The sequence below is a fragment of the Leucoraja erinacea genome, chromosome 33, assembly GCF_028641065.1.
Source record: "Leucoraja erinacea ecotype New England chromosome 33, Leri_hhj_1, whole genome shotgun sequence".
Taxonomy (NCBI): Eukaryota; Metazoa; Chordata; class Chondrichthyes; order Rajiformes; family Rajidae; genus Leucoraja; species Leucoraja erinaceus.
The window spans coordinates 5,545,020-5,561,618 of record NC_073409.1 but is presented as its reverse complement, the minus strand read 5'-3'; the positions used below and the strand labels follow the sequence as shown (position 1 = coordinate 5,561,618).

The 16,599-nt window shown below is 43.2% G+C and overlaps 1 protein-coding gene across 2 annotated transcripts; it reads right to left on the bottom strand.

Moving 5' to 3' along the window:
- Nucleotides 1-6,508: 6,508 nt before the first annotated feature.
- Nucleotides 6,509-15,926, bottom strand: arpp19a (cAMP-regulated phosphoprotein 19a). Of its 2 annotated transcripts, none has more exons than XM_055661093.1 (3): nucleotides 15,829-15,926; nucleotides 11,520-11,642; nucleotides 6,509-7,419 (listed from the first exon to the last, which is right to left on the bottom strand). In XM_055661093.1, exons 1-3 carry the CDS (start codon nucleotides 15,919-15,921, stop codon nucleotides 7,249-7,251), a joined length of 387 nt encoding a protein of 128 aa, XP_055517068.1. In that variant the 5' UTR covers nucleotides 15,922-15,926; the 3' UTR covers nucleotides 6,509-7,248. The 2 variants fall into 2 exon arrangements, with proteins under 2 accessions (XP_055517068.1, XP_055517069.1); XM_055661094.1 differs by lacking the exon at nucleotides 15,829-15,926 and adding an exon at nucleotides 15,799-15,819.
- Between the last annotated feature and the right edge of the window lie 673 nt (nucleotides 15,927-16,599).

Here is a 16,599-nt window from a genome sequence, read left to right as displayed (position 1 = left end):
ACAAACTGAGTGGGAGTATCTTCACCTGCAAATGATTTTGCTTCCCTCCAGCTATGAACATTAAACCCCCTACAAGGCCCACGCGCAGGGTTTTTTAAATTAAATGCAAGATGAACAAATCAATAGCAAAATACGCTAGCACTTTATTGATCAATACTGCTGTTAGCTGACCTGCTGAATTGTTTTGCAAAATTAATTCATCACACAGTAGAAACAAAAGTAATTATATTTAAACATTCTACTGCCATTTCATTCCTGTTTGCTTTTCACTCCATGCCTTTGTCACTTACTCCATCCAGCGGCCAATCAAACTCCCTCATCTGAATCCACCTATCACTTACCTGCCTTTCTGCCGTCCTCAGCTCTTTTCCAGCTTTATCTCACCCCCTCCCACCCCCTTATGACAAAGGGTCTGACCCGAAATGTCGTTTGTGCATTCCTTCCACAAATACCGCCTGACTTGTTGTGTACCTTTAGCGCTTTGTGTTTTGCCCAAGATTCCACCATCTGCGGTTCTTTATGTCTCCAATTGTTTTGTGGCAGTGGCCAGCTGACTTTTCCCGAAGATTTAATATTATTGCACAGGCTTCTACTCCAGACTAAAGTCAAATTTATGTTGAGTTTTATGTTAAATTAAGGCCCACACATGTTCAGTCAAGCCTTTGTATCTGAATCATGTGCAATTACTCACACAGCAGAGAAACACTTTCTCTACAATACAACCGTGTCAAAGTGGAGAGGCATAGATTGCTTCTGCCTGCAACCTTGTGCGCTGGGTTGACAAAATATATATTAAATACCAGATAAAACGTTGCCTTTGCATGAAATTTCAGTGGCAGTGCAAAGCTTTGATCCATTGTACACAGGGTAGATGGACAGAACCTTTTCCCCCAGGGTGGAAACGTGCCAAAGATAGGCGGACATAGCTTTAAGGTGAGAGGAGCAAGGGTAACAGATTTAAAACAAAAATTAATTTAGAGATACAGCGTGAAAACAGTCACGTGTCCACGCCGACCAGCGATCCCTGTACACTGGCGCCATCCCGCACACAAGGGACAATTTACAATCTTTACCAAAGCCATTTAAACACGGTGCCAGGGGTGGCGGTGGAGCTAGATACAATAGCAATGTTTAAGAGGCTTTTGGATTGGCGCATGGATATAGAAACATAAAAACATAGAAATTAGGTGCAGGAGTAGGCCATTCGGCCCTTCGAGCCTGCACCGCATTCAATATGATCATGGCTGATCATCCAACTCAGTATCCCGTACCTGCCTTCTCTCCATACCCCCTGATCCCCTTAGCCACAAGGGCCACATCTGACTCCCTCTTAAATATAGCCAATGAACTGGCCTCAACTACCCTCTGTGGCAGAGAGTTCCAGAGATTCACCACTCTCTGCGTGAAAAAAGTTCTTCTCATCTCGGTTTTAAAGGATTTCCCCTTTATCCTTAAGCTGTGACCCCTTGTCCAGGACTTCCCTAACATCGGGAACAATCTCCCTGCATCTAGCCTGTCCAACCCCTTAAGAATTTTGTAAGTTTCTATAAGATCCCCTCTCAATCTCCTAAATTCTAGAGAGTATAAAACCAAGTCTATCCAGTCTTTCTTCATAAGACAGTCCTGACATCCCAGGAATCAGTCTGGTGAACCGTCTCTGCACTCCCTCTATGGCAATAATTTCCTTCCTCAGATTTGGAGACCAAAACTGTACGCAATACTCCAGGTGTGGTCTCACCAAGACCCTGTACAACTGCAGTAGAACCTCTCTGCTCCTATACTCAAATCCTTTTGCAATGAAAGCTAACATACCATTCGCTTTCTTTACTGCCTGCTGCACCTGCATGCCTACCTTCAATGACTGGTGTACCATGACACCCAGGTCTCGCTGCATCTCCCCCTTTCCCAATCGGCCACCATATGCAGGGAATGAATGGATATGGATCATGTGCAGGCAGAGGGGATAGTCTAAATTAGCATCACGAATGGCATGGACATTGTGGGCGGAAGTGCCTGGTTCAGTGCGGTGTTGCGTGATTACAAGAATGCAAGAAAGTAAGGGGACCCAAGTTGTGAGAGCGAGGAGGGGCCGCTGAGAGTGGAGGGACCTGACTGAGGTGTGGGGGAAGGGGGGGGAACCGCCAAGAACGAGTGGTGGTAGGCCTGGTTCGCCATTGCGAGAAGACTGTTCCATTAACTTTTTTGTAACTTTGATGACACCAGAAATGTGGTATTGCCTAGGTGAGGTCTGCTGTACGATTTTACTGAATTGTATGCAAAGAACTTCACTGTACCAAGGTACACGTGACAATCATTGGATCATTGAAATCTGGACTAATTGCAACTGCAGTGATGTGCCTGTGGTGATAATGAATAAGCCAGTTCAGGAAACTGCTCCATACAGTTAGGAGATCATAGGCCTCAGGATGGGTTGACAGGGGAATGGGATTAGGAGGGATATCGATCTGCCACGATTGAATGGTGGAGTAGACTTGATTGGCCGAATGACCTAATTCTGCTCCTATCACTTATGGACATGAAATTGAGTCTAATTTAGTCATGGGCTTCTGGGTAAATTGGCGAATTGAGTTTAATTTGGCTTCTAGTAAAAGAAGATGATGGCGGAGAATTGTTTTGTGATTGGAAGCCTGTGACCCTTGTGTTTGCTATATACACTGAGGAATTTGATATTAATCTAGGAGGCGTGATTAATGTGTTTGCAGATGACACCAACATTAGTGGCAGTGTCAATAGTGGCATAGTTGTAAGGAACCAGGATAGGTTTAAACTAAGAAAACTGATGGAAAAACTCAGCAGGTCGAGCAACATCTGTGGAGACAATGGGGTCATGGATGATTCAGGTAAAGACCTTGCATCAGAGGGGAGATAACCAATATATGGGATGGGGAGAGAGTGAGGCAGGCAGGGGTCTGGCAAGAATTGGCACAGCCAAATAAAAGGGGGTGAGAGATAATGAGCAGTCAAGTGGGGCAGAGGGACAGGTGAGGAGAGAGAAACATAAGGGGCAGATGGCAGCAAGTGGGGGAAGGGGGATACCTGAGTGGATTAGGAGAGAAAGGGGAGAGAGAATGCATACTACCTCTGACACTGGAAAATTTATTGTTCATAAATTATAGGAGCAAAATTAAGCCACTTGGCCCATCAAGTCTACTATGCCATTCAATCATGGCTGATGTATCTTTCCCTCTCAACCCCATTCTCCGCCTTCTCCCCGTAACCCCTGACACTCGTACCATGTTATAAGAACAAGAATGCACCTCTTGACTTTAGAACAGCAAAATGGAACAGGAAAGGCCCCTATTTTACTATAACTCCATAGAGCTTAGTCAGATGGCAGACCTCAGTATCTGCATCAATAATTCTCCCAAGTGTTAAATGGGCAATAATTGTCCTTGTGAGGGATGTTCCATGTGATTTACTCCAATAGCTTGGAGGCACACTTGGAATATGGTGATAAAAAACAAATGTGATGTCCAGAACTAGATTGACAATCTCTGGACTCTTTGAGGGTCATCCTGAATGTGAAGATAGTTGATCAAAGCAGGAATAGATTCAGCAGACTATTCCTTCATGGTCCACATGGATTCGCTGCAATGGAAAGTGCTGCTTCTGATTTTTACACATACATTTCATCAGCTGAAGCTTTCCCGAAGCTGCGAACTGGCCAAGATCAAACTATTAACAAAATTATTTACATTTTCAAGTGGCTTTTTATTTTTATTTTTAAAAGATCACGTTTATGCCAACATAGTAAAAATATGGGTAAAAAACTGTAAACTTGCAAATATAACCTCTACAGGAGATATGAGCTTCACCTTGGTGAGTTGAAGATTTAATCAGTCATACAGTTCAGAAACAGCCCTTCGGTCCAACTTGTCCCTGCCAACATAGATTCCCCATTTACCCAAGTTTGGCCCGTATCCCTCTAAACTTTTCCTATCTATGTACCTGTCCAAATGTCTTGAAAACATTTTTTGTACCTGTCTCAACTACTTCCCTTGGCAGCTCACTCCTTACTCACCCACCCTCTTTGCATTAAGGTTTCCCCTCAGGTTCTTATTGAATGTTTTCAATCACACCTGAAAAATATGCCCTCCAGTTCTTGACTCCCCTACACTTGCGTGCATTCACCCTATATATCCCCGTATTATTTTATACACCTCTATAAAGTCATCCCTCAGCCTCCCCTGATCCAAGGAATTAGCTTATTTCTGTATAACATTCAGCCTTGCGTTTCTCTGGGTGACATCACAATTTACTTTGATGTAAGGAACTAGTTGCAAGGCAGAATAGTTTCTTTCAGAGAGAAAATGGAGGTCCGTTGAAGCACAATATACAACAGGGACTCTTTTAAAAGATTCAACAAGCTGTCAAGCATTTCAGATAGAAACGGAAAGTGCCGTAAACAATGGGCAGATCAAGCAGCATCTGTGGGGAGAGGTACAGATTCAACTCTTCAGGGCTAGTATTTTGTCTATCACTGAGAATTTGGAATGCCTTCATAGACATCAAATAAACATGTGGGAATCTTTACGTGCAAACTGGCAATTATTCACCCATGCTAGTGGCTGAAAACCGACATTCAAATGGCAGGGATAAAATTAATTAGCAAAACTGGAGCAGTAAATCAAGTGGAACATCTCTCAAATGGACAATCATTGCACATTTAACACGGGAGAATTATTGACGCAGATACAGGGATCTGACTAAGCTGTATCAAGCTATGGTAAAATAGAGGTTTCCTGTTCCTTGTTTCTGTTCTAAAGCTAAGAGTCACATTCTTGTTCTTATTAATATGTTCAGATCCCATTCATTTTAAAATGCACTTGAAAACTTGGAAATAAGAGGTCAGAATAAAAACATTGAAATTAAAAGGTGCAGAGACCAGTGTTCGATCCTAACTACAGGTGCTGTCCGTATGGAGTTTGTACGTTATCCCTGTGACCACGTGGGTTTTATCCAGGTGCTCCAGTTTCCTCCCACACTCCAGATATACAGGTTTGTAGGTTCATTGACTTCAGTAAATTTCCCCTAGTGTGGATAATACTAGTGTACGGGGTGATCGATGGTTGGCGCAGACTCGGTGGGCCGAAGGGCCTGTTTCCGTGCTGTATCTCTAAAGTCTGAAATTTTCTCTAAGAGCAAGCTATAAACATGGTATATCCTACACAAGCTTTTGATATTACAAAATGACCTACCTTCCATGTACTATTTTAGGATTGAATTATCCATATGACAGTGCAAAACATAAGCGGATGGCATCTTACAGCATTGAGACATTAGTCTAAATATTGGAAACTGTTCTTCCCCTCTCCGTCTTGAAGGAAGCAGTTTGCAGTTTGCATTGCATGTGTGATGGAGGGTTCCATGTTGAAAAGCACCCGAGTTCTGTTCAGAAGAATAAAACTTTTCTTTGAAGATGTATCATTTAATACAAAATGCAAAGCAAGCACGGATGATATTAAAGTAAATCAAGTTTGTTGGCATTCAAGTTTTGAGCATCATTGCAGCAAATTACCTACACTCAGAATCAGCCACTCGGTAATCGTGAAATTTATCAGTGAGCAAATTGTTAATATTCTTTGCCCTTGGAACACAAGGAACTGCAGATGCCGGTTCACAAAAAAAAAGTTGGGAGTAACTCAGCCGGTCAAGCAGCATCTTTGGAGGACGCGGACAGGTGATATTTCGGGTCGGGACCCTTCTTTAGCCTGAAGGATAGTCACTTGATGGAAATTATTCAGATAGAACATAGAGCACTATAGCATGGGAACAATGCCTTCAACCAACAAAATCTGTGCTGAACATGATGTTAGGTTAAATCAATCTCCTCTGCCTGCAAATGATTCATATCCATGTGCTCATCTAAAAGTCTTTTAAATGCCACCATTGTACCTGCCTCCACCACCATTCTTGGCAGCGTGTTCCATCCTCCATTGTGTAAGAAAACACTTGCCTCATGCACCACCTTTAAACTTTGTCCCTCTCACCTTAAAGCTATGTCCTCCAGTCTTTGACACTTCCACCCTGGGAGCAAGGTTCTGTCTGTCTACCTTATCGATGCCTCAATGTTATGTACTTCTATCAAACACCTCTCTAAACTTGTTCGCTATCTGGATTGGCTGGAAATGCATATGGGAACAGGCCAATAGGCTATAATTGCAGAGAATTATATAACTGTTAAATGCTAGCACAACCCATCAAAAGCATCAGCTAAACACTAAATGTAGCACGCAGATGAATCCAGATGATAATTTGAAGTGTTTGGAAAAGTGTTTCTTTGGAGGAATAGTCAGTTTCACTAACTTCTACTCTTTAATTGATTAGGTTTAATCTTCTGATGCATCCCAATGATATCTGGAGGGTTTATATCATCCTCCTGTTATAAAGTGCTGAAACCTAGAAGACCAACTGATTCCCCACACGCAAGATTTGCAGCAAACTAATTGCACACAACACCCCGGTATTTAAATGCAGCAACAGCATATAGTGCAAAACTATTTTATTTACAAAAAAATGGCACAAAGTGACTGCACAGTTTATGCTCATGCACATTTCAATCACCTTGAATATATAATCGCCCTAATCTACCAATCTTTAGGGAATACCATTCAGAACTACAAGAGGCACAAGTAGATATAGAGACTGAAATATATCGAGGATGGGGTATAGCAGTGTGGACAAATATTGTCCAATTAATGAACATTTAAATTGGTTTAACATTTCTGAAGGTTCATTGAAAACTGGGCCAGATTCTTGGTTTTTCAAACATGTTCTATGCAATTTTGTGTTCACATCCACATGGACTGCCACTTGCAACATTGGGAACCGTAATAAACAATGACACAGGAAAGGGAAAACAAAATCAGACTTACCCAATTCAATCTAGAATTGTACAGTAGCACTAATGAATAGTAAAAAGGTAAAACACTTAATGACAATACTTCTCAGGATGCTTCTACATGAAGTTACATTGTGCCTCAGTACTGTAGTCCACTACTACCTACTTATAACATCAATGCCTTTGCCATCAGTGCATGGTTTTTAGTTTATAAGATCTCATTGTTCTGTGTTTACTAATATTTCTTGCAACAACAACAAAGTGCTGTGGTTTATCTGCCAAGCTGTCAGAGATGTTGATGTAATGGTACAAGAAAAAAAGCTAAAACACAGGAATTAATAGCGAGAAAGAGGAATGACAGGTTTTATGCATTCTTCACGAGGTTATCAGACAGCCAGTTTGCTAGCGACAAGTGAAGGCTTCCTCTGAGGCAGATCTTGCGGAGTGGGAATGTGTTCTCCCGTCACTTGGTTCTTGTCTGCTCCACTGGTCGGCAGCTGCTTGTTCTTGATCTTGGCTTTAGCCATATTGTAATCTCCTGAATCAAAGTACTTGGGCTGCAATGTAAAAACAGTTCTCACTAAACAATGATACAATTTCAAAACTTTAGACTTTAAAGATACAGTGCAGGCACAGGCCCTTCGGCCCATCGAGTCTGCACAGACCAGTGATCACCTCACACACTAGTTCTATCCCACACTGGGGACAATTTTCAATTACAGATGCCAATTAACCTACAAACCTGTACCTCTTTGAAGTGTGGGAGGAAACTGGAGCACCCGGCAAAAGCCCACGTGGTCACAGGGAAAATGTACAAACTAGACACAGGCAGGATCAAACCCGGGTCTCAGCCACTATAAGGCAGCAGCTCTACCACTGTGCTGCCCATTCACTATTGACTTAATGCACTATTACAAATTTGGCCTCTGATTTTTTTCAAATTTCAATCACCCGGCTCAATATTAGTATAAATTTCAAACCTACTGGTTAATAAAAAAACAAGGAGATACAAGATAGATTAAAGACACATTTATAGTCATAGAGCTGTATGGCACAGAAACAGACCCTTCGGCCCACTTTGTCCATGCTGACCAAATTGGCATACTGAGCTGGTTCTGAAGAATAGGAAGGATATTCAGGAACAGAAAGATCTGAGTTAACATGAATAAATCCATGTAATTTCATGAATGAGTTTAGAGATCCTGGAACCTATAGCCAGAAGCAAAAGCAGGATGGTTATGTTTGATTTTTTAATGATGAAAATACTGGTTCGGCCACAAATTAGTAGGTTTTAGGTTTATTCTTATAACATGTACCGAGGTTGAGTGAAAAGTCTTGTTTTGCGTGTTATCCAATTATATCAGATAATATGGTACAAAAATACAATTAATGCAAACTCAAGTAATAAGTAGGTGGAGCAAAGGGAATGATACAGAAATATACTGTGACACGTTTAAGGATGACATGATGATAATAAGAGGATGAAGAATATATTTACTAGTGGTTCTATGAATGAGGATTTCAGCTACAAGAAATATAAAAATCTTAAACTATGGATTTCCGAAATAAAAACAGGAAATGCTGTAAACTCATAGCAGATCAGGCAGTGTCCGAGGAAGGAGAAACTGTTAATGTTTCAGTAATGGGAGTTAGTTTAACAAACTTGTTCTCTCTCTATATCCCAGTTCTGATGAAGTATCTAGGTGTGAAAGGTTAAGTGTTTTTTCATTTGATCAAACACTACCTGACCCGAATGTTTCCAGCATTTACTGTTTTTTATTCCTGCTGTAATTGTGGATTTTCTCCCCTGAAAGTTTGAGAGGAGATTTGATAGCAATTACAGATTCATAGCTCCAATCACTTGCCCATCGGGAACCTAATGAGTGAAAGAACAAGCGATAGGGGTGAGAGAGTAAATGTACTGAAAGTCAGGGTGTGAAAAATGGCAAATCAGGATTTTTCCAGAGGAAAGGATCGACAATGGAGGGAAAATAATTTAGAAACAAAAACAAAGAACTGCAGATGCTGGTTAATACAAGTCAGGCAGCATCTCTGGAGAACATGAATACGTGACATTTTAGGTCAAGAACCTTCTTCAGACTGATTTGCAAAGTTTGATTTGTAGAAAATAATTTGTAGGGTTAGAGCAGAGAAATTGGTCTGAATACATTGGTCCAAATTGATCAATAATAATTAAATAAATTTATATTGGCTTTCATCAGTATAGACGTTGGGAGGTTATATTGCAGTTGTATAAGACTTTGGTGAGGCCGCATTTAGGGTACTGTGTTCAGTTCTGGGCAGCATGTTAAAGGAAAGATATTGTCAAGCTGGAAAGGGTACAGAGATTTACGAGGATGTTGTCAGAACTAGAGGGTCTGAGCTATAGGGAAAGGTTGAGTAGGCTGGAAAGCTATTCCTTGGAGCGCAGGAGGATGAGGAATTATCTTATGGAGGTGTATAAAATCATGAGAGGAATAGATCGGGTGGATGCACAGAATCTCTTGCCCAGAGTCGGTGAATCTAGTTCCAGAGGACATAGGTTTAAGGTGAAGGGGCAAAGATTTAATAGGAACCTGGGGGGTAACCTTTTCACACAAAGGGTGGTTGATGAATGGACAAGCTGCCAGAGGAGGTAGTTGAGGCAGGGACTATCCCAACATTTAAGAAACAGTTTGCAGGTACATGGATAGGACAGGTTTGGAGGGACACGAGGCAAACGCCGGCAGGTGGGACGTGTTGGCTGGTGTGGGGAAGTTGGGCTGAAGGGCCCGTTTCCACATTGTATGACTCTCTGACAACAACCGTATACCACAATAACAAGTTCTTCGGCTCAGGATGTCCATGCCGTACATGATCCCAACTTAACTAAAGGGATCTCAACTAAAGGGATACAGATTACAAGGGATGTGATCTCTATTTCTTGCATCTCTTAAAGCTTATAAAATGCCACTATCTGTCTGCCACCACCCTCGCAGTGCGTTGCAGACACCCTCCACCCTCTAAACATTGCCCTGCGCACTCCTTTAAAAACATTGCCCCTTTCACCTTAAAGATGTGATCTCTTGTTTTTGACATTTTCTAACTGGGTAGAAGGTACTGTCTATCCAATGCCATCACTTACATTTATCCACAACCAAAGGCTATTAAGAAAAATGTAGTCATTCATTTAGGCCAAGGGGAAATAACAGAACTGAAGAAGTTGTATTATCAAAGTAACTGCTTCTATCTGGTGATTATCATCAAAACATACAACTTGTGACCTAAATTGAGCCCTGCCATGATTAATCTGAGGAATTGCAAAAGATCAGATGCACTATTATAGATTGAATAATGTAAAAGAAGCAAACATTAAAAATAAATAAAAGTCACTTCAGCACAATTAGTAATTTTTAATTAATCAAACCCATTGGGCCATGAACGTTTTTGGTTGTGGAAGAACAAAATGTCTTAATGTTCACCATTATTTTTTGTTCATTATTTTACTACCGATGATCAGATAAACTAAAAGTAAAAAATCAAGGACAAGGGAGATGATTCATTTTTAAAAAGCAGTGTGATAAAGGGTTGGTACAGATTAAGTGTGGGGGAGAATCAAACACATGCAGAGTCCATGTGACTGTACTGGAGATGGAAGGGTAACATTTCAGTTTATTCAGCAAGACGGCCCATGAGAAAAAACGACAGCTAAATTCAAAAATTAAAAAGCTTTTAAGAGGGCATATAATTAAATTTATACCATGTGGCTTTTCAGTGACAAATACCAAAACATTCCAAAATTAAATTGTCTCAGAGGGAGCTGAGGGAAGAAAATGAAAAGCATTTCAATTTTCAAACACCTTGTATAGGTTAGAAGATAGGACGAGGGGAAAAAAAAAATCAGAAGATGAGGCAGGCAATTTTTAGTGTTAAGTGAAGGAATAAAAAAACAATTCTGAACAATTCCGAGGCTGGACTTTGAAATGGAACAACAGAAAGTGGGCGCAGAGGAGTTTAACACTGAACAAGATTTAAATACTGAAATGTAAATGGCACATAAAAGTCTGTCACTTTGCTGTGGATTCCAAAGAAAACCAGGAAAACACAGGATAATCATTGATCTGGCAAGAAAGGTTGCATTCCAAGTTGTGGAAGGAAAACAAAATAGTTTATTGCGTTCATCTTTGAAGCCAGGTACTAAGATGCCACAGTTAAAAAGTATAAATTCTTCCTGAACAGATTCAAATTCCCACTTTTAGATGCCCGCTATCTAGTCAACAACTGAATGGCTTTAAAAATTATCTATATTCTATATTCTATTATCTATAAAGGGGAAAAAAATTTGTTCGGCGTGGACTTGTAGGGCCGAGATGGCCTGTTTCCGTGCTGTAATTGTTATATGGTTATATGGTTATTCAATTGCAGATAAAACATTTCTAATTGCTTATAAATATGAATATACAAAATCAGATCAAGAAAACATCCAAAGAGAAGGTAGACAAAAATGCTGGAGAAACTCAGCGGGTGAGGCAGCATCTATGGAGCGAAGGAAATAGGCAACGTTTCGGGACGAAACCCTTCTTCAAGGAAATAGGCAACGTTTCGGACCGAAACCCTTCTTCGGGGAAGAATCCAGAGATTTAGCCGACGAGTAAAATTTCTTCCTATAAATACTTACATCTTTCTGTAGTCGCTTCCTCAGAAATTCTGATCCACCGGGTTTCTGTCCCAACTTTGGATATTTTAACTTCAACTTGGCTTCCTCGGCCTTTTCAGGACTGATTACTGTGTCCTCCATTTCCTGGAAAACAAAACGATGGAGGAAATTCAGCCAGGCCATTGATCAGTCAAGCACACAATGGTAGCTCTGGAATTCCCAGCACCTTTTCAACCCAAATTACTCGTATGCCTTCCTGTCAACCAGATTTTAGGTTTAGGGTTTGGAGTTCATGTTTCTTGGCAACCTTTAACAAACCAACAAGTCAAGTCAAGTTAATTTGTCACATACACATATGACATGTGCAGTGAAATGAAAAGTGGCAATGCTTGCGGATTTTGTGCAAAAAGACAAACAAACAACCAAACAAACTACAATTCATATTAAATATTGTGGGCAGAAGGAAAAAGGGAAAAAAACCCAGCAATTTTTATAAAAAGCAGTGGAGTGGTACAGTAAGGTTAGTCCCTGGTGAGATAGGAGTTTACAGTCCTAATGGCCTCTGGGAAGAAACTCCTTCTCAACCTCTCCGTTCTCACAGCATGGCAACGGAGGCGTTTACCTGACCGTAGCAGCTGGAACAGTCCGTTGCAGGGGTGGAAGGGGTCTCCCATGATTTTATTGGCTCTGGAGTTGCACCTCCTGATGTATAGTTCCTGCAGGGGGGGCGAGTGAAGTTCCCATAGTGCGTTCGACCGAAAGCACTACTCTCTGCAGAGCCTTCTTGTCCAATCTTTTCCTCTCCACTAGTTGAAGATTATTGGAAACTAAAGACACAAAGTGCAGGTGTAACTCAGCGGGTAGAGTTGCTCCAGGTGCTGCAGCCCCGTCGTTTTCTGTAAACCAGCATCTACAGTTCCCTGTGTTAAATATAGTAAACTATCTTGCTTTGGCCACTACACAGAGGCCTTGGATGTAAACAGACAGCTTGTCTTACTCAGTATGTCTCAAGGCTGAATGGCAGCTCTGGTAATGTTGGAGCTGTGTTGCACAGCTCCAACATTACCAATATTGGATTAAAATATGATTAAAATATAATTGATTAAATACACAGAAGTTGCATAATATTCAGGTTTTGCCAGGAACTGGCTCATCAACATAGCAGGCTAGCATGAACAATCTCTTGCTGGTCGCAGAAAAAAATAAGTTTGCGATGTTCACAAATTAGAGCAATTAATTGAATGTTAGTCTTGGTTCTTGGTTTCTTGGTCCTCCAAAATATTCCAAATGGAATTTAAACTGGAGGTTTAACCCCAACATAATCCAGAATAAAAGGTTTAAATTCAATTAGATTTGATTTTGGAACCTATTCTTCCAAGTGTGCTTAAACAAATGTTTAAGATGAAGTTACAAAACAGATATTGCCATAAAGAAGAAATCAGTGAATTAGGAAATTGATGCTGAGGCCACTTCATACTTATGAATACTTTGGATTCAAATCAAAAGTACAGAATAAAACACCATGGGGAGAGGGGGGTGGGGGCAGGAAGATTACATCAAGCTACATGATACAAATAAATTTGGAGATTTGGCATGTAAATAATTCAGTGCAAGTCAAATATTTGGGCTCAGGTAATCTGCTCTGGAAAGCTTCCATTATAGTTCTAATAATATAGAACAAAATCAATTGGCACTTGGAGAACATGAAGTAACAAAAAGAACAGCATTAATTTATAAAAGGAAAAGTGTGTTTAACTGATTTTCTTTTTTGAAGGTACAGAAACTGGCTGATGGGCATATAGTTTGAACATGGATTTCAAAAAGGCATTCAAGAAAACATCGGCACATAAGATCATAAATTCTAGGAGCAGAACTAGGCCATTCAAGATTCAAGAGTTTATTGTCATGTGCCCCTGATAGGACAATGTAGGCCATTTGGCCTACCAAGTCTACTGCGCCATTCAATCATGGCTGATCGACCTTTCCCTCTCAACCCCATTCATCTGCCTTCGCCCCAAAATCTCTGACACCCTTACAAATCAAGAATCTGTCAATCTCGGCCTTAAAAATATCCATTGTCTTGGCCTCCACAGCCATCTATGGCAATGGATATGTTAATAAAATAAGAACCATAGGATCTGGAACAGAAAACAAAGTGCTGAAAGAACTTGTGTGTGTAGGAAGGAATTGCAGATGCTGGTTTAAACCAAAGATGGACACAAATGCTGGAGTAACTCAGCAGGACAGAGTAGCGCAGCTCGTCTGGAGAGAGGGAATGAGTGATGTTTCGGGTCAAGGGCCGAGAACTCAGTAGGTCAAGCAAGCACAATACCTCAACTCTGATCAAGAAGGCTCACCAGCGTCTCTTCTTCCTGAGGAGACTGAAGAAGGTCCATCTGTCTCCCCAGATCCTGGTGAACTTCTACCGCTGCACCATCGAGAGCATCCTTACCAACTGCATCACAGTATGGTATGGCAAATGCTCTGTCTCCGACTGGAAGGCATTGCAGAGGGTGGTGAAAATTGCCCAACGCATCACCGGTTCCTCGCTCCCCTCCATTGAGTCTGTCCAAAGCAAGCGTTGTCTGCGAAGGGCGCTCAGCATCGCCAAGGACTGCTCTCACCCCAACCATGGACTGTTTACCCTTCTACCATTCGGGAGGCGCTACAGGTCTCTCCGTTGCCGAACCAGCAGGTCCAGGAACAGCTTCTTCCCGGCGGCTGTCACTCTACTCAACAACGTACCTCGGTGAATGACAATCACCACCCCCCCCCGGACACTTATTATTATTTATTCAAATCATGTGCTATGTCGCTCTTCCAGGGAGATGCTAAATGCATTTCGTTGTCTCTGTACTGTACACTGACAATGACAATTAAAATTGAATCTGAATCTGAAGATCTGTGCAGGGAATGGACAGACTGACATCTTCAAGGTCCAGAACCGAAATGTCATCTGTCCATTCCCTCCACAGATGCTTCCTGACCTGCTGCATTCCTCCAGCACTATGTTCTGATCAGCATCTGCGGTTCCTTGTGCAATCATGGGATCTACATAGAGAATGACTGATGAACTAGCTGGGCACAAGATGAAATTGAACAAGTTATATTCACTCGTATTCTTGCCAAAATACAAGAAGTGCAAATTTTGAAGCGAGGGAACAGATACTTGGGGTGGAAGAACCTGTTCGAACAGGCATTAAAACATTCCTTGTGATTACTGCATAAACACATGTCAAGACATTAGAGGATGCGGAAGATATAAAAATTAATATTGCAGCACAACTGAAAGGCAATCACATATAATGTAGAAAGGAAAACAAACTTATACATTATGACCTCCCACATAATAGTGAAATATTCCAAAGACCTCGTTCTCCCTCACCCCCTTCTCACCCCACACATCCTTCCCAAACATGTCCCCACCCCCCACTAATCCTTCTCCCCCCCACCTCTTTCCCTCCAACATCATCTGTTCCACCCTACCTCCCCACATCTCCCCTCCCATCCTCAACCCCTCCCTCCCCACACTGCCTCTCCCATCCTCCCTCCCCCCCCCCCCAAATTCACTCTCCTTCCCCACCCCCTCCCCACACTGCCTCTCCCATCCTCCCCCCCCCCAAATTCACTCTCCTTCCCCCACCTATCTCCATCTCCACCCCCTCCCCACACTGCCTCACCCTCGTATACCTCCCCCTCAGCCCTCTCCCTTGACCTCCCTATATCCAGCCTCTCTCACTGCCCCCCCACCATCAGCCACCATCCCCCTCTCTCTTCCCCTCCCCAACTCTCCCTGCCACCACCTACCCCCCCCCCCCCAGCCACATCCCCTGCTTGTCCTCCCCCCTCCCCCCCCCCCCCCTGTCCCCTCCCTCTGCCCCCTCACCCCCTGGCTCTTCCCCTTCCAGCCTCAATGGTCTCTCCTCCCTCCCTCCTCCCCCCCATCCTCAATCTCCCCCCACCAGGCCCCCACCATCCCATCCCCCCCCTTACCCCCCCCCCTCACCCCACCCCCAGCATCTACCCCACCTCTCTACTCTCCCCCCAGGCCTCACCCCCCTCACCCCCCCCCCCCTCTACTGCTACCATTCCCCCCCCCCTCTCCTCACCCCCGATCAACTACCTACCCCCCCATCTCTACTCCCCCCCCCCCCCCAGGCCTCACCCCCCCCCCTCCACCCCCAGCCTCCCCAGCCCCACCTCACCTCACCCCCCCTCTCCTCCCCCCCCCATCTCTACTACCCCCCCCCCCAGGCCTCACCCCCCCCCATCTCTACTACCCCCCCCCCCCCCCCCGCACCTGCCGCTCTCGAGCCGCCCGCCTGCTCACCGCCGCGTGTTGATCCGCCATGGCCGCCCCACCGCGCACGCGCGTATCCCTCCGCACCGCCGCCCCACCGCGCACGCGCGCCCGCCCATTCATTACGTCACCTTGTTCTAGACCCTTCACAACCTTGCCCCCCCCCCCCCCCCCCCCCGGCCTGAAAACAGATTTTAAATTTAATTTACGCGCGCATTCCCCTCACTTTCTAAACCGCGGCGTGTTGTATTGTATATGTTGGTTTATTTCGATTAACTTTGGCCGTTTACCTGTTCCGAATGGGATTCTGGGAGATGTAGTCTTTCCGACGTTGGAAGCGCCCCCTCCCGGTGCAGAAGAGCAACGCAGTCACGTGGACAGGTAGCAATAGCTGCAGATGCTGCCAGTCTGAGATAAAATAAGACAGTGGGGGAGAGAAGAGAGCAAAAGTTGGAGACGCTGCACGTCTTAGATAAAATAAGGCAGTGGAGGAAAGGAGAGGAGAGAAGATAAGAGGAAAACAAATAGCTGCAGACGTTGCACTTCTGATATAAAATCAAACAGTGTGGGAGAGAGGAGAAAAAGCTGCAGTTGCTGCCCGTCTGAGATAAAATCCAACAGTGGGGTGGGAAGAGAATGGGGAAAAAAAGATGCAGTGTGTCCGAAATAAAATGAAGACTGGTGGGGAAAGAAGGGGGGGAAATGCAGGACGTCTGAAATACAATCAGACAGTAGGAGGGAGGGAGAGAGAGAGAGAGAAAGAAAGGTAAAAGCTGCAGTTGCTGCTCATCTGAAATGAAA